We start from the raw sequence: 25,811 nt of genomic DNA on the forward strand, positions 1-25,811 counted from the left end.
CAACAGTGCACAAAATGCCACATGCTTAAGAGCTCCTAAAGCACAAAGTTTACACATAGCAATGGAGTTATTGTGTGGAACACAGCTGTGCTGCTCTGCTGTGCTTCACAGGTTGTGCTTTGACTGCACAACTGTTTCCAAAGCTCAAATCTCACCTTACCCATGGATCTGAGGTTGAAGGAAGCTTCTTCTTTCTAGCCAAGGACTACAGTAAGACTTAGCAGAGCGAAGGAAGAAACTGAACATCATGTCTTTATCAGAACTGTACAACTGGCACAGTGTAAACCCAGGGTTTGGATAAGGCTGCTGGTTCTAGGATTTGCAAGCTGGGATTCCTTCAGAAAGCTGAAGGCCCGGTTGCAATGGACAGTACAGAACCTGCAGCAAGCTTTCAAGAATGGGGCAGTGAGCAAAGAAAGGCAACACCCTCCCCCTTCTAGTAAGCTGTTTTAAAGTCATTGCTGCATGGAAGCACTGGGGGAACTCGCCGTTTCCGTTCCAGCTTTCTTGCAAAGCCACATGGTGCCCTCGAGTGGTTAAAGTGTGCAACTTGTCCCCAGACAGCTTGCAGCACCACCGAGTTACCTTCCAGGTTCCCACTCCAGATTAACCAAAATCGACCACCTGGCCACGATGTGTTAAGAAAAGATTTAGTTAAAAAAACAATCAGATTTTGGGGGGGAAAAGGAGCTGTAAGTGTAGCTGCAGTGGGGTCTGAGCCCCCTGTTCAGGCAGGGTGGGAGGCTACTTTGAAGGCTCCAGTGTTCAAAACAAGGTTTTACTTGGGTTTTTTTAATAACAGATCTGCAAACACAAGCTTTTACCTGTAGTTTAATGTTCACATACTGATGGATAGCACCTAGAGGCCCCAGCCAGCACTTGAGCCCCTTCCATGTCTCTGCCCCAAAGAGCTTACAGTCTAAGCAGTCAAGAAGTAGGTGAGAACAACAGCCACGCTTGCTTTTATAGACCAGAAACTCCCGTCCAACACAGGTCAAGTGAGTTACCTGCTCTAAGGCACTGACTGGGTGGTGGGAATTAAACCAGCACCTCTCGAATCTCTGCTGCAGGTCTCAGTTAAAAGATGCGCCTTCCTCTCTAGACCACTTTTAATACAAATTAGCTCATTTGGAAATCTCAGCCTGATTAAGGTTCAGGACAGTTCTCCAGGTCAGGGTGAGAGCTGCAGGAACAGAACAGAGAATGGATCTGTCAGAAGTGTAGCTGCTTGACATATTTTCATTTTCTGTGGTCATCTCAAAGGTTTGGGACCTAAAGCTGCCACAAGACCAGCTGGGCTGGATGCTGTCTACCTTGGATTGGTGTCTCCTGTCTTTGCAATGTGGGGGGCTTTCTTTTACATGCTGAGAGGGATGCCCAAGTCTTAGAAAGAAACACTGGTCATGAACAAAGAGGTTCTGCCCTTTCTCAGGCCCCCACACATGAACTCTAAAATTGTGGTGCAAGACGGGCTGGTGTTCAGAAAGGCTGGGAAAGCTCTTTCCTTTGGGAACTCCTTGACCTTAGCATGTGTTCTTCTGCTTCTTGGGGGCTAGGGACAAGCTGCTGTGTTCACTTTAGGCTTCTGAGGAGCCAGCAGTAAGATAAGGGCTTGTGTTTAGAAGGTGAGACTATTTTACTTCAGCTTTGGTAACAAGTTATTGACTTGGAGGTAGCAGCAGGTTCAGTTGATTTCTATATGCATCAAAATAAAATGAGCTGAAGGATGTACATTGCTGAATTCCCCACTCTCTACCAACATCCACAACTGCAGCTAACTGAAACAGACAAAGCTATTAATATTTGGCACCTTACTCTAAAAGAACTTCATACTTAGTTGAAAGTGTTTGAAATCAGCACCAATCTCACTGTATAAATCACTGCCACCTGGTTGGTCAGTCACCAGTCCTATGTCTTTTGACAACGGTACATAAAACCAAGATTTGTGATGCTCCGTGTTTACAGTGATAACTGAAAGGTAAGAATGAAGAGCCATTAGCAGATAAATTACTTAACAGTAATCAATAAAGAAATACACTTCACCTGTATAAAGCAGTATGTTAATTCACAAGTTAAGTTGTATTGATAGCTGAGGTGGCAATATACAACAAAAGTATTAAAGTATCTTCCCTTGACAAACAGCCTGTCAGGGACTTCTGTTTATACATCAGGGCAAATGAACCAGCACTGACCGTGGAAGCTGAACAGTCACACGTACAAGTGGTCACTTTTCAGCTATTGCACAAGTGATGACACTCCAAGACACACACAGGAGGACTCTTACAAAATGACACCTGGAGGACTGCATGCACCATCTCTCGAGGCCTTATGTGAACTATACATGCACAAGAGTTGCTGTGTACTGTAAATACATAGTGCTTGTGTATAAATTCACATAAGATTAAAAGATTACTATGTAAATAGGAAAGCTTCCATCAGCTTATGCTTCATTTTATTCAGAAGGGTTCTTAGTGTGTACACAACTTTGGATAAAATGCATGACAGTGCTTCAGAGGAGAGGTTTCATAGAGGCGTCATCTTAAATGCTTTGGTAACTGGGTATTCACAAGGAACAGGTTTTGTTAAACCAAACTGATTACTAAAATGTGAAAGTGACTTTTATTCAGAAGAGGAGGATATAGAATATGGCTAATAACTTCACGTATTTTAATAAGATACAAAAAAACCCCCTTTTTAAGCGGATTGAGATTTCTAAGCACGGATAAAACCACCAATAGGATGGTGTACAACATTTAAAACCCCATTAAAATGACTTCAGAATAATTGTGCATTTCCCAAATATATCAGGGTGGCAACTGCAGATTAAAAGAAGGAGTGGCACAAGAGGGGTAAATTCTCTCTGCACCACAAGTTTCATAATAAAATACTGCTGTATCTTTTCATTTTAGACATAAGCATTTTTATATCAGTCTGGTTTGTTTCTAAAAGACTGAAAGTTTCAACTAAAAAGGTGTTTACACAATATACACATTTCATTACTTACAAGGAGAAATAAGCTTAAAATCTCATATTAAAACCCTGGGACACGGGAGGGTTAGTAGCACCATGGAAAAGGGTTTTCAAAACTGCAGTCTGGTTATTTTCAACATACTCAGTGCGTCGTGGTTTTCTGTATTCTCTTGGTTGAGCAAAAAGGTGCCATTTTGGTACAGGGAGAGAAATGAACAATTTCTTCTTCTGACCCTTTGTGAACTTCAAGTGTCCTTTTCTGTTCCCAAGAGGTCAATTCTTTCATCTCAGTTCTGTTGTCAGCTACGTACCGAACAGCCCTTAGTTTGGCACACAAGTGAGGTACACTCGAACTGGCGTGGTTAAAACAGTTTGGATTTGTTTGTTTTGTGTTGGGTTTTTTTCTTCTTTTCTTTCTGCACAGTAGCACCATTGTTGCAGCTGGGAGACAGTGCATCTTGGGAATTTTCAACTGTTTTACAAAAGTTCTCCAAGACGTTACGTCTTTTTCATGCAAACTTGACACCGGCTAATGCGCGTCCTCAAGTCTCCGGCTTTCAGTGTCTCTGACTGAGGTTTACTGGGTGGCAGACACAAAGGTAAGGTGAGGTTAGACACAAAGGGAAGCTTAGGTTGATGTTTTAGGTTGTTTACAGAACTGTTCCTTTAAACTTGTACTTCACTCACAGTTTAAGACAACACTTCAGTAGTAAGCAGGGAATCAGCCCTGTATTGGAGAGATTCCTCATGAGCCATCTCTCCGTGTGCCCTCAACACGTGTGTCAGCAGTTTGTGTGTGGTGCCTCAGCACACACAGGGTGTGCCCATCGCCTGCTGCAGTCTGGCACGTGAGGCAGCACAGGCACCAAACCCAGGGGAAGGTGAATTTTGTGCATGTGAGGCAGTATTTCTTGTGGGTCTTTGTAGCCTTTGGGTTTCTCAGTTGAAAGGTACTTGAACAGTTGTAAGAAACACTGCTACAATGAGATTGGTATTTAACTGATGGCTTTACCAAATTATTTCTATTCTGAAAGGGTGAGAAGGTGGGAGAGTAATAATGTTTCTGGGAGGGAGAAAGTAGAGATCTAAAACTCAAAGGTGCACAGTACTTAGTAGTAGGTAGTTTTCACTAGTGAATTACCAGTGATCACCCACCCTAAAACCTTACAGTGATGGCTGTTTAATGCACATTAAGCATCATGGTTGTGAGTGTTACGTGAAACCAATTTAAGGGCCATGCTGCTATGTAACAGAGGGCCAGCCCACTACCACACAGCTACATGTTTCGAGTTTGGGGGCAGTGGGAACGTTTCTGAGGTTTTTGTCAGTAAGCAAACGAGGCAGCAGCAATTTATTCTATGAAAGGAGATGATCTTCCAAAATAATTTTTTTCCTGATACTCAAGTTGAAAGGGAAAAAGTTTGAGGAGCTGAGAGAGTTCAGCTGAAATGCTGACTGCAGGGAAGTTGAGGACAAGAATGTCCATTGGCTTTCTGGCAGCCAAAATGTCATCCTAATTCTCTGGAAAGTACTGGACAAAATGCTTGCCATGGAGGATATGAAACCCCCTTCACATGGGACTTTTAAAAACAAGTTCTATGAACATCTGCCCTAACAGGCTGAAGTGGAGTTGGTGTTGCCCTTCATACCTGCTCCTTGTGTGTCTGTGAACTACTTCGTCAAGTATTTGGGTCTACAGAAAGGCCTGGGAAAAAATAGGCCCATCTCAAGAAAATGGATCTGTTAGGCTCTAAATACAGCAACTACAGCAGGGCTACCTTCAGAGAAAGTACTACTAAATGTGAGTAAGAATTGACATAAAAAGAATCTGACTCCTTGCAAAACAGAACGTGCCCTAACAAGTTTTTACATAATATTAAAGGCTTACCAAGGAAACACTTGAAAAACTGGTTGTGAAGGGGAAAACAAGCTCACTTATTTCCCTGTACCCCTGTAAACAAATCTCTTTTGATCTTTGGAATAAATTCAGTTTCCAAAGCTTGCATTCTGGAATGAAGTAATATACAAGGAACAGGTTTTCTTACCTGAACATTTCTGACACCTCTACAGTTGCCAGCCAGAAACTGTATGAATTGGCATAGTAATTACAAGTGCCACGGCCGTGGCATTCAATGAAGGGAGCCGAGCGGAATTCTTCCAAACAGGATCCCGGCGACGCCAAGGCCTGTCCAGAGCCCTCTGCTCCAGCGCTGGTGTGCTGGTGTAGGGGTGGGGGAAACACACACACAAACATGAGTCTTACAGGAGGAGCTAAAAATTCAACAGCACAGCATTCCAACTACTGAAAGAGCCACTGTTCACTTTTGGCAGAGATAATGTGGTGTTGGACACCTCCATAAATATCAGTTACACTGGGCTCTGTGTGCTGGAAAATCGCTGTCAATCTTGGCTACCAAGGTCAGTAATTGAAGGTGAAGGCTTTGGGGTGACAACAATTGTAGTTTTTAACAAGGGAGGGCACAAGTGGGTAGTAGCTGGCTCTGGAGAAGGAGGCAGTTCTTACCATCATGAAAGAGTAACCAATCCAAAGGGAGTCCCAGCCTGGAGGACACGAAGGAATCTGAATGGTCTGACTGTGGACAGCGATCACCATAGCAGGAGCTTCACACACAACGCAGCTGCACATGGGAGGCAGCAGAGAAACACATAAGATTGAAACATAGTAGGAGTGTGTTTTATTAAGAGTTCTTTCACAGAGAAAGGGAGGAAAAACTAGCCTGTGAGAGACTGTCCTTTAATGTAGGCTTCTGCTTCTCACGTATTCTGTAACTGCGGTAAGATTTTGGAATGCCAAATCTGCCTGTATTTCCATTGGGTAAAATGCTGAAGCAGTTCCTGAAACAAAAACTGGAAGCTCCAAATCTCTCCAAGTGATTGCCTTAATTCTAGAACTGATGGCTCTCATGTTGCCTCCCTGTCCCTGTCCATCTCACACTGCTGACTATGTAGCTTCCTCAGTTGAGATGAGCTCTTACAGCCTTTCAGCCTCTTAATTATCACAGCTCCACATAGACTGACCTTTTAAGACAACAAATACTTTAAAGCAAGCTATTTTTCTAGCATTTCTCACAGGAAAACATGTCAGATCCACCTCCTAATACCCAACCTGCACGTTGGAAACACATGGATAAAGATCAGCTGTTTCTCCAGATATGACAAGAGAGAGCTGTGAGCCCTCTGTGTCTCACCGGCTGATGAAGGGCTGGATGCTTTGCCCAGTCAGAGGCTCCATGCTCATGGGCATCGGCTCTGGAGTCGAGAGCCAGTAGGAATAGTCATTCCTTGATGCAAAATTGCACACGTTGTTGATGTTGCAGAACATGAAGGGCATGGTGCTGAAACGTCTAAGGCAGCTCCCAGCAGTACCTGCAGAGTGAGACACAAATTGTCAACAGCAACATTTCCACCTGTTGCTTTTTGTAGCGATTCTCCGAGAACAGCAACTGTGTGTTGTTCTTCACCTGGGAGTGCACAGCCTGTGCTGTCAAACTGTCACATGTGGGAAAAACTTAACCTCTCAGTTTTGGTGTACATTTCTTGATCCTGAATTATAATGTGCAATGCTTGGAGGTAGTAGATCTTGGTATGCAATCCCCATCCTCATCTAAACATCTCTACGACAGTCATCTCTTCAGAGAACCGGAGCATTTGAAGGAGCAGCTCTAACTTCATTCCCCTCAATGACAAAGCATACAGAATCTCTCACCCAAATCCTGGCCGTGTGCTCTCTCATTTCCTTGCACGTATAGAAGAGAGAATCCATCGTATATTCTTGCTGTTCCCTGTGGACATAGTGGTGTATCCCTGGTCTGGCTGTGCCGAGTTATAAGGAACCCGTGAGCGACTGAAGCTGTTCCGGGAGGCCCGGGGGGACCTTGTAAGCCATCGGGACCGGGAGGTCCCTGTATTCCCCGTGAACCTGTTCACACAAGAGAAGCACAACACAGTGTTTATTAACATTTCTTGCTCTTTTAACGAAGCTCTGAAAGGTAGCGTGGTCTTGATTAAAGTGCTTGTGAGCTGGGGGACCAGCTATCTGCTAACGCTGTCTTCCTCAAGCTATTTTTTCATGTAAGCCTGGTTCAGTCACTGAGGCTGTCATAGCTGGCTATAAAATAACAGTGCAGCTTCCCTGTGTTGGAGGTGTTTTGTGAAGTTAATGTTCAGAGCTATGAGGCACCAAGGTAACAACTGTAGTGGACATGACAGCCACTGGAAGGAGTCCAAATCACGTCTGTGTGTGCAGCTTAGTAAGATAATGTTGAAACCTCTTGCTTAAGATCACAAAATAAATCGTAGAGCCTGAAACAGAAGCAAGTGTCAGTCTAGGGCATGCTACAGTAACACCTGAGCCAAAGCCCATCAAAGTGCATAGAAAAGCTGCAGTCAGTTTTTGAGTGTGTTAGAAAAAGTGGGAGCAGGCTAGAACAACCTTGAATGAGAGCAAGAATAAGTCATAGGACCGAGAAAGGTATCAGAAAAGACACTTGTTCTTGAACAGCAAAAATATCAGCAACCATACAAATATTTAGACTATTTTATTCCACAGCTATTACTGTTCATGCTTTTTTCACTACAACAATGCTAACAGATTTCATAGCTACTCAGAGAAAAGGGGAAAACAAAAAGGGCATTGTGGATTTTTGTACTGTTTTCACTGTTCAAATTCTAATACTTTCTCTCACAAGTTGCAATATTTAGCTACTTAATATGGATCATCTTCTTTAGAAAACTGTCCCAGTGCCCAGACTGATTTCTTTTCTCAAATCATGATTCAGTAAGTCTAAGCAATAGCTGCATGGCAGTCTGATCTCTGCCTGTGGTGACATTCTTTCCTTTCTGGTCTGCTTTTCTCCATTCACGATTTACATGCAAAATTTAAATGATTTTACTAATGCCTCTCTTCTGTTTCTTACTATTATCTCCTGTGCATCATCTTTGCTGCAAACAGGATGTCATTAAGCTTGAGATAAAGCACTCTACAATGTTATTCAGCAATGACCAGCAATGGGTTGGTTCCAAGACCACTCCAAACCAAAGTATGTTCAGCTGCTTGTAATATTTTTGCATTAAGAACACCTAAAATTGGGATTTAATTGTTATTCCCACGAGGCAAAGATCTCCCTTCCCTGTATTTGCCTGCACTCATAAAAGAGAGCATATCTTTTTCCACTGAGTCTTCATAGGATAAACACCATACCTGGTTGGCCTGGAAGGCCTCTCTCCCCTTTACGTCCTGCTGGACCATCAAAACCAGGCAGTCCATCTCGCCCCGGGTCACCAGGGAGACCAATTGCACCTAGAGTAGATAAATGCAGAACTGAAATAAAAGCTTTTCATCTCACTACCTAAATTGCTGGCACCCATCTATTGTTGCTTCATGATCCATCAGACCCTAACAGAACCTTACGTTTGCCTATGACCTCATGCTGAATTCAGTAACTTGTCTCTGCAGCCTGTGTGCAGCAACCCTCATTGCAACCTGCACTCAGCTACACATCTTGGTCGGCTATCCACCAGCTGTACATATCCTTCACAGCCACCCTAGGGTCATACCTGGCAATCCCTGTGGCCCTGGCAGTCCAGGTGGCCCTTTTGACCCAGGCTGTCCTGGAGGACCCGGGGGACCAGGGTCACCTTTGATGACAATGCTTCGTCCAATGGTACCTGGTAAACCTGGTGGACCTGAGAGAAAGCAGCTTAGTATTAGATAAATCAAGGTGGAAGAGAGTATTAGAAACAGGTTCTGTTACCCCTATATCACTCAGAAGTGAAGAGCTCTATCAATGCAAAGATTAAGTGTATAGATAAGGCAAAAAAGTGTTCTTAGTGACACCTTCCCCTTTCAAAGGACAAGCGTCACAGGGCTTAGTCCATGTAAACTGGATACAGTATAAAATATCACAGGATTACTTGCAGGGCTAAAAAGTATGACCTGGAATTGTGTTTAAACTTCCATTGCTCGCTGAGACTGTTTCAGTCCTACTTCTATGCAACCAATTCTACTGTCAGTGAGCAAAAGTGGCAATAAGTACCCAGGAGTCCCTACCTGGTGGACCTGGCAGTCCTTGACTGCCTGTGAGGCCAGCAGGTCCTGCAGGTCCAGTGGGGCCCTTCATACCTGAAACATCAAGTTCACACAGTTACACAGTGAAAGAACATGCTGTCTTACAAAATCTGCTGCAGGAATGGCCCACATCAGGCCTCTCTGCTCCCTGAGGGGCTGTTACTGTGCCTAGAGGTTTTCGCTCGTCAAATACCTGGGAATCCTGGAACGCCGGGAACCCCGGGGTCGCCTTTCATTCCATTCAGACCTGGGCGGCCGGGATCCCCCTGCACACAACAGCTTCATGTTATTCACTCATCTCCTCAGCAGTTTCAAATAACAGAGAGGAAATGTGGCTGGGGGACAAATAAGCACACTTTGGGTCTGTGAACTAGTGCTCTGAAGGGCTGAGGCCATGCATTCTGCTCACTGCACTGGGTACTGCCAGGGAACCCTGTCAAAGTGTGTGTGCTGACAGCTCCAGCCCCCAGAGGAATACAGTGGAGACATCTTTCCCAGACACTGGGTGATAACTGAGGTAAAAAGATCCTCTTACTTGCTACAACACAGGTGTTAGCTACCACATTTTGGCTTTTATTTTACTGTGATAAACTGCATGTTCCACCCAAATATATTTAATTTTTATTATATTTAGAAATGAACTGGAGGGAAAATTCCCTTTCTTGGCCTACCTGGCGTCCAGGTGGTCCTTGGTCTCCCTTTTGACCAGTCAGGCCAGGTGGGCCAGGTTGACCTGGGTTCCCTTTTTCCCCTTTAAGTCCTCCACTGCCTGGTGGCCCTCGAGGACCTTCTGGGCCTGGTGGACCTTAACATTGCAGAACAAATGCAGAGCTATCAGTACAGATCAAACATCCTCTCCGAGTTTGTGCCTTCATCATAAAAATAAAAGCCAAGCTGGCTTGACTTCCCAGCTCTATTCTGAGGCTGAATTCAGGATAAACTAGAAGGAAAACAAAGAGAGGGACTATTTGCACTACCCAAATCAGGAACCAAGGCTCCCTATCCAACTGATGAAGAGAGGCAGCACAACTCACCTGCATTAGAAGCTTACCAGTGCCTTCAGTAGGAGCCAAGAAACCCAAAATGAGATGGTACAAATATCCCCTCTGCTGACCTGCATTACATTCACCATCTTTTAAACGCTGTCTTAACAGACTGAATTTGTTTTGAGAGGCAGCCTCAACAACAGCAGATACTGCTGCTTTTTTGCTGTTAGAATTTGACAGACCTGTTGAGGAGCTCGGTATACACTGTGTACTGACTGCTGGGCAGCAGGAAGCCCCTCACTCTGCCTTGCCTAAATAATCACCCGAGTTGCAGAAACTTCTTTACGTTGAATAACTCTCCAACCAATTTGTCTGTCCTTAGTAGAATTATGCTCTGTAAATCCAGTACAAGAACTGGGCTGATCTTTAGCTATTTTTCCTTTGCTACAGCCACATTTAATCCAAAGTAAAGCAGTGGATTTAAAACCAGCTTAGGTGTTAGGAGAGCTAAAGGATGAGACCCCTACCTTTATGCCACTACCTAAATTCAATTAACCAATACTAACTCGTGGCAAAATAAACCATAGGCAAGGGCAGCAACGCTTTACAAGTTAGATCTCGTGACTGGATTAACAAAAGTATCTGTTTGCAGGCCAGTGCTATGACATTGTCCTCTGTAGTACAACAAATCGAGTGACATTTATCAGTGTGCTGGATTTTGAGTTCTTCTGCAACCTTGAATAATTCAACATCTCCTCTGACATCCTCACAATCTATATTCAGTGGATACATTTGATGAGCTGGTTTTCTGCACTCAAATCTGAGTATACAACTCCATTCACATTTTTTCTTTTTAAATCAACAGCAATTTTGTACCAGATTTCACACATATCCTGTAGCAGTTTCAGCTACAGAAAACATCCCATCATGCAAGGATTTTTTGTGTGTTCATTTTGCTCTGTTCTCCTGGTCTAGTTCGGTACACATGCAAAATAATAACAGGTTACCACCTGAGGCATGCTAATCAAACACATGTTCTGCAGAGTAACCACAGTCCTTAAAAACATAATCAGAGAATTACAGGAAAACATCCATTTCTCTTACATCAAGTGCAACGCAGTAAAATAAATGGACCAAGTTAAGAGTCTAACCTGGAAGACCTGGAAGGATCAGAGTTCACCAAAGCCCAATGATCGATGTTAGAAGGGTCAGACATCACACAGTACAAAACAAGATTACTAGTTAGAAATAGTACAGATGACAGCATATACACTACACAACAACCCATTTCACCAGCATATTTTGTATTTACAGTATAATCCACATGCATGCATAAAACCATACATGAATACAAAATGATATGTATTTTCAGATACAAGTTATTCTGGTGACTAGGCTCTACTAAGACTAATTTGACACTTCATGTAACAGCAAACTTAAAGCTTTACTAAAGAATGTGTTATTGCTTAAACATTGCAGCTGAGACCTGTGACAGGTTAGTCCTACTCACAAAGGGGTCTGGACCACGTAACCATTTCACTGACAAAATGCAACACATCACAGGACCTGGAGCCTGGCAAATACGCAGGTAAACTGTGAATGACAACTCATTCAATCAAAATTGTGCTTTGGGCAGGGGGAAAGCATGATTAGCAGAAGGACTCACCCAGTTAGGAACCCTCAGCTATCTGTGAGTACAGTTCTGGGACAGAATAGTAGGCTTGAACCCTCTTCAAAATGGTAAGTAAGATTTAAATGGATCAAAAAGGCTGCAAATGCTCTAAGCAAAAATACAGCAGCACTTACAAATGTCGCATTTGTTGTCTTTACTGTTGGCCTTATTTTTTCTGTTCAAGGTTGTTATGGAAAATGGCATGTGCCTGAGACAAACCAGGTAAATGTCCTTTCAGAAGGTAAGCTGCTTGTCCCTACCATGCTTGATTAATAGGGATTTTTGGTCCTCTGCCACATGTATCTTTCATGTCAGTGAAATGATTTAAACATATCAACATATCACCATGCAACTGGCAGCTAAAAACCACAAGAAGTACACGTTAGGTTTCCCTCAGTGCACTATTCCTTACATAGTTGGTACATTATTTTCAACAGTAACACAGTTGTTAAAACTAATGACACGGGCATTTCATTGTTACCGTTAAGTACTTATGAGCTACGTGTCACTGTTAGGGAAGTTTTGCTGTGATTTATAAACCTCTCCTAAACTTGTTTATTGAATTCTGGCTGTGCACAGTCATAGGGTATGAACAAACCATGAAGCAATTGATAAGTTTCTCCCAGCTACCCATGATGGCAGCTCTCTGTTGAAGTGTGGTAACTGCATGTGTGACCACAGGTTAATTAAAAGGCAAAGCTGCACAGACTTTTTTCATGTGACTGCATAAAGCCAGGATTCAAACTTCGGGAGCCACCACGTTGGCTACTTCACAGGGCTTAATTCAGCACACTAAAAACTAAAATGTCTTCCTGTATTGAATTTTCATGACAGTTTGTTGCTTCCTAGAAGTCATCATAGCAAAACCTAAAGACATCATTAAATAGATGCACCGAGTCATTTTCCATCTAGACACAGATGTTCAAAATCTTCCCAGGAGCTGGCTTGTGCTACATGCTGATTGGCTAAAATGAGAATAAGCTCATGAAAATGAGTTTGTTTTTAGCAATCCTGTTCCGTTGCCCTAACACTGGGGAGGGGAGGGCTGTAAGCTTCACTCTCATTACAGACATGATAAGGGAAGAGCTTTCCTCAGTTCCTCGAAATGTGCTGGTGAAGCAAAAAATGGAAATAAGGGTTTCTGTGCACTGAAAGTTACAATGCTCTAAGTTGGGAATGTAAAGCCTCACTGCTACTCTATAAATTTCCCTACAGACACTGTTGGTATAAAAGAAGCTTTTAATTTATTTAAGTCACTTGAGAGTGTCCAAAATGAACAGTAACAGGTGTTACAAAAATGAATCCTGTTCCTTGCCCAAACTGCAAAACAGAATCACACAGCAAAGACCTGGGAGGACAGCACAACATGCTTTAAAAAAAATATGAAAAACTAGATATGTATTGTTTCCAACTACACTGAGGAGAGCAAGTTTCACAGCTGGAGATACTTCATGAAAGCCTTGCAAATGGAGACCCACATGATCTGCCTCCACGGGGAGAGCAATGTCACATCTTTCTGGTGCCAGTCTTACAGGAAGAAGGAGGAAAAGCCCAAAGGCCAACTCTGAGGTGGGTGGTTTTTTTTCCCCCTACCACAAATTAAAAGGTATGTCTGAAAAATGACTCAGCATATCTACATTTAGGCACTACTAAAGTATACACATTCGTTTGCATGCAAAGTTATTATTTTGGAGTTAAGGGGCTAACCTGAGGGACCTGGGAGTAGGGGGTCAGAGTTCACCAAGGTCAGCATTAGAACAAGGGGAAAAACATCAAAATTATTAGAAATATCAACACACTAACATATTCAACTAAACCTTTCACTTTAGATTTAGCTCAATATTCCTTGACATAAAGTATGCAAACCACCAAACTATTATTACTCACAGCAATGAAGATAGACATGTGGAGTAATAATGTTTTGTTGCCCTGGAAATTGGCTTAATTTTATAATCAATTCATAAATCCATCCCAACCCCATCTATTGACATTAGTTTTTAGGGGCAACTCAGCTGAAGTCAGAGCTTTACATCATGTTTGACTTTGTCACTTTTCACTAATCTTAGAATACACCCAGAAGTCAACAACAACCAGTATATGCATCCAGCTTCTGGGTTTATTTCTGTCCCCAGAAGGGGGTAATTTGACAGCCACACAGCTGCTTTTATGACTAACTGCCTTATGCTGAAATGTTACCAAATCAGCGTTCCAACAATTGACTGTGTTATCATTTGAAACAAAAGGCTGGAGTGCTGATTGTACCAGAACTGCAATAATAGTTTGGTTTATCCACATTAGTTCACGCATAACTGAGCTATACAAATGCTTCATTTTATACACTGCATGCAACAAAATTGGAAATAAGAGAAAGAGACACAGAGAAAGAGGGAGAGAACATGGCTGAGCAGAACCTTGCTGGTCGTTTCCCCTCTGCCACCGCTCAAACTGGCACAAAACGAGTCCCACCATTCCTCTGCCTCCCCAGCTGATTAGGCAGTAAGGACTGGATTTATACAGAGAAGTCAGAGCAGGATGAGAAGCTTCAACAGAAACACCAATGCTACAGTACAGAATCTCAGTTGGTAGGTTGTTTATACATTAGGAGCTGCTTAGCTGGTTTCTTTTTCTTTGAGTTTGGAGCTATCCTCTGTACAAACACCTTTTAAAAATGAAAGGCTGTACTCTGATGCACCCACCAATCAGCTTCACAGAATCTCACGGGCAAATTTTAATTGCTCATCACTCTACATACACAAAAATTACCTTTGGAAGACCTCGACATCTATGATATCTTAGACCTTTATTTGGGCATATTTAAATTACAAAGGCCAAGTCCAGCAACCCACCATTTCTTCTCCCTTCACTCCTCTTCCTACGTGCCCCAGCTGCAACTCTAACCACAGCCAGCAGAGCTGGGATTACTCGTCCTGTACTCCTACCTGCCAGTGAGCAACTAAGCAGAAGGAGACAAGGCCACACATAAAATGGAAAGCAAATGAGGACTACCAACTTGATGCACAGATGCTCCAGTGACTGGTTATAGCCCCTGGGGCACAGCAGGGAGAGTAAGTTCCTCCAGGAGAAAGGAAGATGGCATGCACTCCTTCCCAGAAGAAGTTGTGACTAGCTGTGAATTATTAACCCATTGGGTTGTTCCATATCAGTCACATAAAAAGCAGGTTTAGGATACAAAAGGATTCATTTATTTTTACTAGGCCTAAAAGAAAATGTCACTGTACTGACAACCAGCACTCAAGGTGCACTAAACGAAAACCAAATGCTGTTTATACTGACTCATCTTTTAAATGACCAGTTAGGAAACACCTGCTCTGTACAAGACAACGGCTCACTCTGCCACTGAGAATTCCTCAATCAATTCCAGTTCTAGTGAAAATATTTTGATCCAATACTATTCTGAAAACCTTTTTCAGTGGGATTGCCTCCTCCAGTATCAGGACCAATCGTCAGCAAAAAGCGACTCCTAAAATCTTTCCAGGTTACGTACGGTAGAACTAAACTCTCCCTTGATGCCCAAAAATGAACAATGTATCTGGAGCAGCTCTTTCACAAATCTACAAACTCAAAACTAACTTTCCCCAAACAAATCTTTGAGTAACAGAAAAATCTGAGCTCAGAGTTTGAGGGCAATTACCAAAAATATTACTTCTCCTTTCATATGCAAACAAAAAATCCCTGTAATCAACCAATAACTTGGTTTGAAAGTAGTCTCCTTCAAGGAGAATATCAAGCATGTGAAGAGAGATGAGTCTTACTGGTGTCAAAGTACTTCTAGACTCAAGATGCTGCAAGAAGCTTGAGCCAGAGCTGGGACAGGTTCCTTAGATTTTTCCAGAGCTGCATCTAAATGTGAATAAACGTTCTACGAGACAAGATTCTAACAGACACCAGGGAGTTGCTCAGCAATGTTAACTCAGTAAAGTGTTTTTTTTCATTCCCAGAATTAGTTGGTGCAGGAACAAAATGCAAACATGAAATAGGAAGATGAACACAGCACTATGGTGCATGGAGTCCGTGGGAGCCACACGACAATGGAGCAGCGCCTTATGTTATGTGACGCGGAGGCGAAGAGGCAGCTATCCAATCTGATCATGCTGAGGTGCTAAGCGTGAATTTGAGTTTCATGACTCTTAAAATGATGGGGTTTGTTACTTTGGGATTTTTTATGCGTGGTGACGTTTGCTGATCAGGTGACAGGACTGCAAAGGTACAGGAGCTCAGAGGCTGGTATCGTGCTCGCTAGGTGATTACTGTGACAGCATGCGGAGAATCGCCCGGTTATGAACGCATCAGATTTTTGCTGCCAGGTATCAGAAATTAACAGAATCTGAGGCTGTTTGTTTCATTTTTAGATGCTGTTACTTTTGCCCACAAATGTTAAGGCGTATGCCATGAGGCTTGACCTTAGCCATGCAAATAAATTGAGTCAGTTCAAAGGCTGATGACCTACCAGCAAAATCAGAAAGTAGTGGCAGATGTTGATAGGTGTGGATCACACTTACCTGGTCTTCCTGGAACACCTGGTGGACCAGGGCTACCTTTAGGACCTTCTAGAGGTGGTCCTGGTGATCCTGGTGGACCTGGTGGTCCCTGTAAACCAGGGAATCCTTGGAAACCTGGTTCTCCCTTCAGACCTGGAAGTCCTGGAGGCCCTGGTGGGCCAGGTAAGCCCAGTTCTCCTTTTTGCCCTGTAAAACCAAACAGCCATGTTAAACGAACACTGTTACAAACTGACATGCAAAAAAGTCCAAATGTCAATTTGCAGGGACATTTATTTCACATGAGGTGCAAGTCTGGCAACAACTCACCTCATTTGTGCCGTGAGATAGCATAAAATGGGTCTCATCCAGAAAAGAGTTAGGCCTAATAATTTTTTGCAGGAGAAATTTTGTAGCTCCTGACATGTTACAAGGTCTTACCAAGTCTCACTGTACTACTCAGTGATGCTCAGTAACCCATACACATCCTCTGAGTTTGCAAACCTATAAAAGCAATCCTTTCTGTGAAGAAATCTGTCAATATGAAGACTTCATTGTTCTTTTGAGACACTACTGGTAATTAAGACTTCCTTGCACAATTTTCAATAAGGTTGAGGTATTCAGGAGCTTTAACACCACTGGAAAGTCAAAGGACTGAGGTTGGAAAGTTGCTTTTGAAAATACAGCAAGCAGGTGTACTTTCCAAGCAGCTTCATTTGTCTTCTGTTGTGTGACTGCTTTATTCACTGAGACAAATCAGCAAAGTTCCACACAATGCAGCAGGCTATTATCCTACCAGGATTTATCCTGTCTGCATAACTGCTAATTTACAGAACTCAGTAGTTGGTAATGAGCATCTTTATTACTGGGGTTAACTGAAAATTGTCTGCTGAGAAGAAAACAAAAGTGCATTGTTTTAGTTGTTGTTGTGGCACTCGTTGCAGATCATACAACTTGCCCTTTTTTTTGGTGTATAGATGTATTTCACATTCCTTTCTTTTTTTTAACAAAGAACCACAGAGAAACTTTACCTGATAATCCTGGGAGTCCTGGAGGTCCTGGGCGCCCAAAACCTGGTAGACCTATAAAGAAACAGATTGAGTTAATAATGCACATTTAGCTTTCAAGTCACTGGGAATAGGAACGTGATGCTGAGAATGATGAAACTGCAGTTTGTCTAGATTTCTGGTACCTTGAGACTACCAGGATCCCCATTCACTCACCAGTCTACATCAAAGCTAGAGGTTTTGATACAAAATGTATCTGTAACTTTCCAAAGTATCACCATCCATTCACAAGATGCTCTTTTGCATTTTGGAGTCGATGCGGTTGGATTTTTGGTTGGGGTTCTGTCTTTAAGGCAGATATTACACTGTATATAATATGGCTACCAAGAATGACAGCAGTAGGGGCTGTGTTGAAGTCACTTAATTCAAATCTAAGTGCTGATTGAATTCTTGTCCTATGCTTCATTGGCAGCTTAACAGCACCTGTTGTGAACCATTCAACAGCTGGAAACTGCAGAAGCAGCTTTGAAGGTATATGGGCAGTTATAGGGAAATTAGAAGAGGGAAAGTAGGACATCACAGTGCAGACTGAAGAGGAGAAAAGAGGAAGGATACCTAACCTGGTTCACCCTTCTGCCCAGCTGGTCCAGGGATACCATCTCGACCAGGCTGTCCCTTCTCCCCTGAAGGACCAGGAGGGCCAGGACGACCAATATCACCTAGAAGGGGGACAGAACATTAGCACAGTAATCCCTAATCTGCAATAAATAAACCAGCCTCCCTGGGCTCCACCCACCATCTGAATCTGAAGGTGTAACAATATGAAAACAAACTCACAAGGGTATAATCTTAACAATACAACCTTTCTCTCTCTCTCTCTCCTCCACCTGACAATTCAGAAAAGGCTTTTAGGCCTGTGACCTTTTAAGCAGTTTGTGTTTGCTGAAGATAATACAACGCTTCCCTTTAAAATACAGAAGTAGCTTGGACCACTGGAGTACTTGCCATCAATAAAGCTGGTAAATACTCAAACAGTTAACTTCTTGTTTCAGTAACTAACAAGATGGCTTTGACAGCAGACATAAGATGTCAAGGAAAAGTTAAATCTTCTTTCTTTTCTGTTTCATTTCAGTGTGCAATGTATTTGAGCAGCTGTGTACATATGGATGAATTTTCATGATGTCCAAAATGTAAGAAGAAAGGAAATGGCTTCATGTGTTATGTTTTTCAGAGAAGCAGATGACCCTTTCTGCACTGTTCACGCTTACCTACTGGCCCAGGTGGTCCAGGCAGGCCAGGATTACCTGGAGGCCCCTCCACACCTTTTGGTCCTGGAATTCCTGGTGTTCCTGTGAAGTATGGGGATTTCAATCAAATTAAGCACAAAACTGGCTTTTCAACAGATCTTGAAATGCTATAATCTGAGATGCCCTGAGTCACACATGAGCTAATTGTATCAAGACACTGTATTTATGCTCATTTTGCAGATTTATACCTGATCAAGGAGATGAATTATAGAGCAAGTAACATACAGAAACGAAGCATGCTAGCACAACTGTCCTTACTGCTGCTTTCAAGACTGTCTTCTTAATTGTTGCATTCTCATGGCTAAGGGCACAGTGGGTCTCTCAGTCTGCTAGGAAATCACCATTTTAGAGACAAGTGTTTCTGCTTGACAACAAAGTGAAAGCTTTATGAGCTGTGGTTGGATAGTCCTTTCTCAATCCACTTTTCCTTTCATGAGAAAGCATCTTAATAAAAAGAGTCTTGGTTAGAATCAGAGTGGGATGTAGGAAAAACAATCAATTGTTGCAGTTCTGACCAGCATCTGAGCCTAATTAAGGTAGTGTCTCAATACACTGTTTTGACTGTTCTCAGTCTTCCAGGCATCACATGAAGCTGAGGTTAAAGCTGTAAGGTTCATGGCCAGGTTTTGTTCTCTACTAAGCTTGCTGCTGCCATGACTACACTATTAGAAATTCCCTAACTTCCTACATTCAAGCAGCTCAAGTATGCTGCTAGAACAGTCTTTATTGCTGCAAACACAGCAGAGGTGAAAACCTTGTTTCTTTAAATTGAGATGAACTAACACACCCATAAACGGTTTCTAGTTAGAGTGCAAAAGCTAATTTCACTGTGCTTCAGAGGGAGATTTCTCTTTAGAATATATATTTAGACAATAAATGCTATTTTTAAAAACCTAGTTTTCCTGATGACACTTTTTAATCAACTGGTGAAGCAAAAATACAGAGCCAAACACAGGTATTTTGTGGGTCCGAGGAGATGAGTGTCTGACTGCTGTGGGGAGTGGAAAACATTAGCTAACACAGCTGCTACATCCCCTCAGAGCAGATGAATAATTCCAGAAGGCACTTTTAAATGATGCATTCACACACTTACTCTTGCAGTGACAATTCCAACAGCACAAAGCTTGGAAGCAGCAGATTGCTAGAAACTGTGAAAGAAGCTGCAGCTCTGCACAAATTACCCACCACATTTAGATGTCTGTACCAATATAAGCATGAGAGAAGAAAAAATCCTCCTCAGAATTACCTGGGAATCCAGGAAGGCCTGGTTCTCCTTTTGCACCTGGACTGCCTGGAAATCCTGGCAAACCAGGATTTCCAGCTGTACCTTTACTGCCTGGACTACCTGGGTATCCAGGCAAACCAAGATCACCCTAGAAAACATTAAGCAGAAACAAGAACCCAGTCTTTATGAGATGGGTAAGCCCTTCTTGTGTGTTCCCAGTCTTATCATAAAAAGGTTATCATGATATTGTGAACACTTCTTATACCCAGTTAACAGTAAGCATTTCACACAGAAAATGAATAGGAAATAGCAATTGTAAAGATTCCAACAGTTTTCCCCTACAATTTGCATAGAGTACTGTGGCTTTTACTCAGAACTGGCCTACAGTAAAGGAGAAAAGCATTCTTTCTTCTTTTAGAAGAGACAGAGGTTTTTACCCCATGATCATGCAGAAGTTAGAAAGAAATCTGAGAAGCTTTAACCATTAAATGTCTTTGCTGAATGAACTGCTGCTCACATCAGTTGTAAGGCATCAGTGAATGCTGCAAGATATTCTGTATGTCTTTGTTACTTTTTTGTGCATGACAAAGGATGATATAGGTAAATATTAGTGCAATGTTTTATGTAGACTTAAAAGCGTTCAGCAACAGTAATCATGATATATCAGCTCCTTAGTGATTTATCTTAAAATACCTATTGTCTTATTTTTTCAGAATTGACTACATAATGAGACATGAGAACGATGATATTAACTGAATAAATCCCTACCAACTACCAAAATGTCAGCAGGTGCTGCAGTGCACACCAGGCCACCAACAAAAGCCAACACAAAAGGTCTGGTAAACAATCTGCTTTTTTAACCAGATTCAATTACATATAAACATTTTCACCTTTAGAATTAGAAATTTTTGCTCCCACACGAGAAGAACAACCTACAGTCAACCCTGCTTGGTACCAACATATTTACAGACACAGTTACACATAATATTTATACATTTATAGAGGTTTTTAAAAAAAATCAGCACAGAATCTGCTTTCCTCATGGAATTTTCTACTGAAGGGTTTTGTTAATGTACCTTTGGTCCAGGGAGCCCAGGAATACCGATGCCTGAAAGACCAGGGTCACCTTTCTCCCCCTTCAATCCAGGAAATCCTGCAGGCCCAGGCTGCCCTGGACGTCCTGCTATTCCTTGGCTGCCTTTAATACCTGGGGGACCTTTCCAACAGTTTTATAAACATAAATAAAACTTCAGCAGTAGTTTAGAGAAGTCACTTAAACGACAATAACTGAACTAGAAAGGATAACCAGTTGACTTTGAACACCTAATGTGTTTAAGTTTTGAAAACCAAACTGAAATAATTAGCTAAAAACCTTCCATGGCTTTTTACATGATCTTTCAAAGGTTTGGTTTTTTATTCTTAATTTACACAAATACAAAGATCTCATTGTAGTATCTAGGTAAAATTTAACATTAGAATCTTCAGAAAGTGAAATATCGGTTTCATCAATCTTTCTAAATAATGGGATTCACTTTCTCCTCCCCCTTTTGTTTGTGCCCAAGATCTTTCTGACAGGTGGGTTTACAGAATCATCTTTTTTTATAAACTTTCACAGAGTGGAATCTGAGAAACCACAAAAGCATGAAAGTTATAAAATACAGATAATTCTGCTTCTGCATCCATAAGCACTTTAAAATAATATGCATTTACAATATGCTATTTGCAGTTTCTGAGTTGACAGGTATTTCCAATTTCTTATGTTCTACTACAACAAATATATATGTTAGGCTTTCTCTACTCCTCATCTGCATTGCCATTAAAATACATTATTAGATACTGCACACAAAGCAGATCCATCTTTGTGCTATATAAAAGCGAAGGACTGGTCAAAAAAAAAAGCAAAATAAAGCAGAGAAACTAACCTGGAAGGCCCATCTCTCCCATGGCACCTTTTAGACCCGGAGGCCCTGTTGGTCCTGGCTGCCCAGGAAGCCCTATGTCTCCTTTGATGCCTAGGAAAGTTGTGGGTGTAATTAATTAATGGTAATAATTAAAAGTTTCTGATATTCTTATATGAATATGCTTGCCATCTAATTATAAAGGCAATGGATTTCAAGTTGCTTTAGGCCTCATCACTGCTCCTAAATCACCCATTTTAGTGAAATAATAAACACCTTCAGTTTGTTCCCAGTCAAGATTTGATCAGGGCAACTTCTTTGTTTTGAAGATTAGTCTAATGAAATGGGTCACATCTCAGTGCATGATTTAGTAGCCATCTGAAACAATTTAGTACTGGTGAGACTTGGCCTCTAAAAGTTGTTCTGCTGAAAGAACACAATATCTCTTTCTCACCTTCCTATAGGTATTCAGTGGCTTCTAAAATGGAATTAAATGTGACTAAAAGCTAGTTTGACTCTTGGATGGTTAAAAAAAGAAATCCCTGAGCCCAAAAGATATTTAGAGCAGCACCTACATTACACACATAGTCAACAAAGATTCAAGATTTCAGATAAACTGTTACAGCTGTAAGGAAGAAGCAGTGCAGAACAGAAATTGTTTTCTTCATCCTTGCGACTCTTTAAAGCAAAGATGTGACATCAAGACAGCCTTTGCAATAAACTCATCTGGCCATTTGCAAAGTATAATGACTCACAATGTAAGGAATAAACATATGAAAGAGTCAAATCCTGTCAGCAGATCCTGCAGTCATGTTGCTTGCTCAATAAGCAAGCACTTTTACAGCCATCCTCAAAGCTACCCTAATCTTCAATGGGATCAGATTAAAACTGCTTTTAAGGCCTGTTGGAAGGAAAGAGCTCAAAGCACACTGTTTGGATAATGATTTTAAATGTTCCAAAACTGTGCTGCAGCTTGAAGTGTAAATCCCTAGGGTCTGCTTACAGATACCTGGATAAACACCCCAATCTCATGTGATAAAAACACATGCAGAGTTTTACACATCAAAACTGTCCATCTGAGGCTGCTTACCTGGCAATCCTGGCACACCTGGTGGGCCACTAAGTCCTGGTGGGCCTGGGTCACCTGGGAGACCTTGATAACCTTTCTGTCCTGATAAGCCAGGAACACCTCAAAAGAAAAAATATATATTTTATTACTACTACTGCATGTTTTATTTTACTTTAAGAGATCAGATGTGGATACAGATGAATAAAAAAAACATATAAAGATGTTTCTTCAGTAAATACAATTCCCCATAGTTTAGCAGAGAAGTATCACACAAAACAAAATATTGCTTCTGGAAAGTTTAAAACTACTCCTGAAAAAAAGGGTAAAAAGGAAAATATCTTAAGATCACACTTGGGCTTCACAGAAATTCATACAATAGAAAAATTAGCATAATAATGGCTGGGCCAACATTAAAGAAAGACTTTCTGGTTATCTCTAGAGTAGAATATTTTTACTCAAGACTTAGAGTTCAAAGCAGACATCAAGACCCTTGGTGTGGGAGGAGGGGGAAACCAGCAAGTGAGAGAGAAAACAGACTTGAGTGAACCTTCCCCACTGCCAGTTTCCCAAGTGGAAACACACAGAGAGGTGACATCAGGGAGGGTAAGCTTATAGATACTCAAAGGGAGAATCTGGAGATGATGCATGAGCAGATGCCTTGTGCAATTCCATCCCACAAAGCAAAGGCCCAAAGGCCTTGAAGACAGCAGGAATGCAGCCAGCACAGTGGCCACGACAACTCTCATCATGCTTAACACCTAGAAGCCTGATCATAACCCTTCTGAAAGCACCTTAGTGCTATTACAATATGGCCATATGCCAAGTAACAGGAACAGTTAGGGAGCAAGGATGGGGCAAACCACCCATAGAGAGTAACTATAGAACCACTTAGAAAAAAAGCCTAAAGTAAGAGAACCTTAAGCTATCTCTATATTCTGAGATGTATTTTTTTTCTGTAAGAAAGAATGAACTGCAATGGATTCAGTTACAGGTCACTGTTGTCTGTAGAAGCCAAACCACCTCCCCAGACCCACATGCAAAGTTCTGTACCTGGAACACCTGGCTCGCCTTTTTCTCCTTTTGCTCCTAGCTGTTTTGGATCAATTGTTCCAGGTGGACCTGGCAGACCTGCTTCACCTTTGATACCTTTTTGTCCTACTGGTCCAGGAGGTCCTGGTGGACCAGGCAATCCATTATTACCTACAGTAGGCACAGACAACAAAAGGGGAAAAAACACACAATCCTTCAGGCAGGCTAATGCATTTGTAATGCTTTTTCTTACATAGGGCCTCCATGATTTATTCATGAGTGCAGTTGGAATTCATTGAATGATCGGTTGGTATATGCAAGGTTCTCCACAGCATCTTAAGCCCTGGAGCAAAGCCGAATGAGGAGGCTGCATGGGGATGTCTGTTTGCTGCAGTTTGTGAGCTCTGGCCAGCCCAGCTCAGAGCAAGTGCCTGTCTGTATGATTAGAGAGCTCCCAGAGCCTCATCACACCGTCCCACTAGCACAGCGGAGTTGCAACAGCTATGGCAGCTTTGGATTCACAGCCTTCTTGTTCTGGGGTGATGAGTGGATTTTTCTTCTACCAAACACTTTCAAAATTCATCTCCATCAAGGGGATTGGGAAAATGTAGTCAGAATAGTTTCTCTGTGATACTCACAGAGCTGATTCTGGATAACTCCATAACCCAAAGCTACTGATTGTCTTCTTTCTGCTGCTTAAAGCTTAAAACTCACTTCAGAAATACTGCCCTACTTCAATGCCATCAATCTAAAGATAATGTTTTAAAAATAGCTAACATTTAATTAGATCAGTTTTTAAAGAGAGTGACTGAATGCTATGGCTTAAAACTGCAAAGCAATTCTCAATATCAACACTATCAAAAGAAGATAACCTAAAAAAGAAGTTTAACCCAAAAGAAGATAACCTTTCCATACAGCATTCTGCATTATCTTCAGAAGCAGATAAAACAAACATTACCTTTTAAGCCAGGCAGGCCATTTCTTCCAGGAGTTCCTGGAGGCCCGGGAGGACCAGGAGCTCCCATGACGCCCATCTCACCTTTGGCACCTAAACGCATTGAGTCACCATTGTCATTCTGAACAAAAACTCAAAACCAGTCAGTATCTCATGTTTACTTCCCTGCATCTTTATGGTATTTATTAACCAGTACATATGAAGCCTGTTAAGGGAATTGCAAGCACTCAGTTTTTGTCTGGATCTAAAATCCAATACAATGACACTTGAAAGTTGTTCCAATGTTCCACAGTTAAGCCCTGGAAAGAACATTTGCAGTGCATCCTTCTTTATAGTAGAAAGTATAATTATACCTCCAATAAGTTTAGTCCCCTGGTTTGAAACATAAAGACCTGTCTGAAAGCAAACTTGAATTTATTGAAAGCCAAAACAACAACAAGATATATGTCACTTTTAGAACATTTATGTTACTTTTTAGAACCCCTCTATCACAAGATAGAGATTCTCAAAGCTCACTTTTGAGATTTTCTGTTCCAGCATGCCCCAACATAAAGAACATCCACTTGCAACTACAGTTTGGTCTTTGCTCACCAGTAAAAATAGTGAACTTACCTGGAAATCCAGGTATTCCATCACGGCCAGGTGGTCCAGGTGAACCCTGAGGCCCTGGGAGACCAGGGGGTCCTGGATATCCTGGGGCTCCTCGGTCACCTGGAGGCCCAGGAACATCGAAGCCTGGAGGACCTGGATCTCCTTTCTCCCCTGGAATTCCCTGCAACCCTAGACAATGTTGTGAAGATAAAATGTTTTAGCAAGAAGTAAGGCAAGACTAAGATCTGTGTGTCTCTGGGTGTAGAACTGTAGAAACAGCTAAATTTTATCTGCAGTCCATTTCTAGCATTGTTGAAAACCCTGCAATTCTTCTAAAGCCATTGATTTTTAATGGCTTCCAGGTGTTCTCCTGAAGAGAGGCACTACTGCAATTTTACCAAGTTGTAGCAAATGCAATTAACAAAAAAAAAATCTCAATTGGCAAACAACCACCCTTCAAGCCTCACTAAAAAAAATCACAAAGCCACAATTGAGCTGATCTGTATTTTATAGTTAAG

General features: G+C 41.9%; 1 protein-coding gene across 1 annotated transcript in view; it reads right to left on the reverse strand.

Annotated features, from left to right (window-relative positions):
- Window positions 1-2,278: 2,278 nt before the first annotated feature.
- Window positions 2,279-25,811, reverse strand: part of COL4A5 (collagen type IV alpha 5 chain) — a 74,815-nt gene continuing 51,282 nt past the window's right edge. The window contains exons 31-51 of the mRNA XM_062006293.1: window positions 25,315-25,482; window positions 24,706-24,795; window positions 23,769-23,918; window positions 22,740-22,838; window positions 21,674-21,763; window positions 20,828-20,967; window positions 19,773-19,899; window positions 18,488-18,568; window positions 17,840-17,938; window positions 17,244-17,294; window positions 16,237-16,422; window positions 9,730-9,863; window positions 9,252-9,324; window positions 9,041-9,112; window positions 8,548-8,676; window positions 8,192-8,290; window positions 6,698-6,910; window positions 6,180-6,357; window positions 5,495-5,609; window positions 5,016-5,188; window positions 2,279-3,550 (exon numbers count right to left, since the gene is read on the reverse strand). Coding sequence (XP_061862277.1) covers window positions 3,469-3,550; window positions 5,016-5,188; window positions 5,495-5,609; window positions 6,180-6,357; window positions 6,698-6,910; window positions 8,192-8,290; window positions 8,548-8,676; window positions 9,041-9,112; window positions 9,252-9,324; window positions 9,730-9,863; window positions 16,237-16,422; window positions 17,244-17,294; window positions 17,840-17,938; window positions 18,488-18,568; window positions 19,773-19,899; window positions 20,828-20,967; window positions 21,674-21,763; window positions 22,740-22,838; window positions 23,769-23,918; window positions 24,706-24,795; window positions 25,315-25,482 — 2,549 coding nt within the window. The 3' untranslated portion in view covers window positions 2,279-3,468. The remainder of the gene's footprint in view (window positions 3,551-5,015; window positions 5,189-5,494; window positions 5,610-6,179; window positions 6,358-6,697; window positions 6,911-8,191; window positions 8,291-8,547; window positions 8,677-9,040; window positions 9,113-9,251; window positions 9,325-9,729; window positions 9,864-16,236; window positions 16,423-17,243; window positions 17,295-17,839; window positions 17,939-18,487; window positions 18,569-19,772; window positions 19,900-20,827; window positions 20,968-21,673; window positions 21,764-22,739; window positions 22,839-23,768; window positions 23,919-24,705; window positions 24,796-25,314; window positions 25,483-25,811) is intronic.

Source organism: Colius striatus, chromosome 13, assembly GCF_028858725.1.
Source record: "Colius striatus isolate bColStr4 chromosome 13, bColStr4.1.hap1, whole genome shotgun sequence".
NCBI classification, from domain to species: Eukaryota; Metazoa; Chordata; class Aves; order Coliiformes; family Coliidae; genus Colius; species Colius striatus.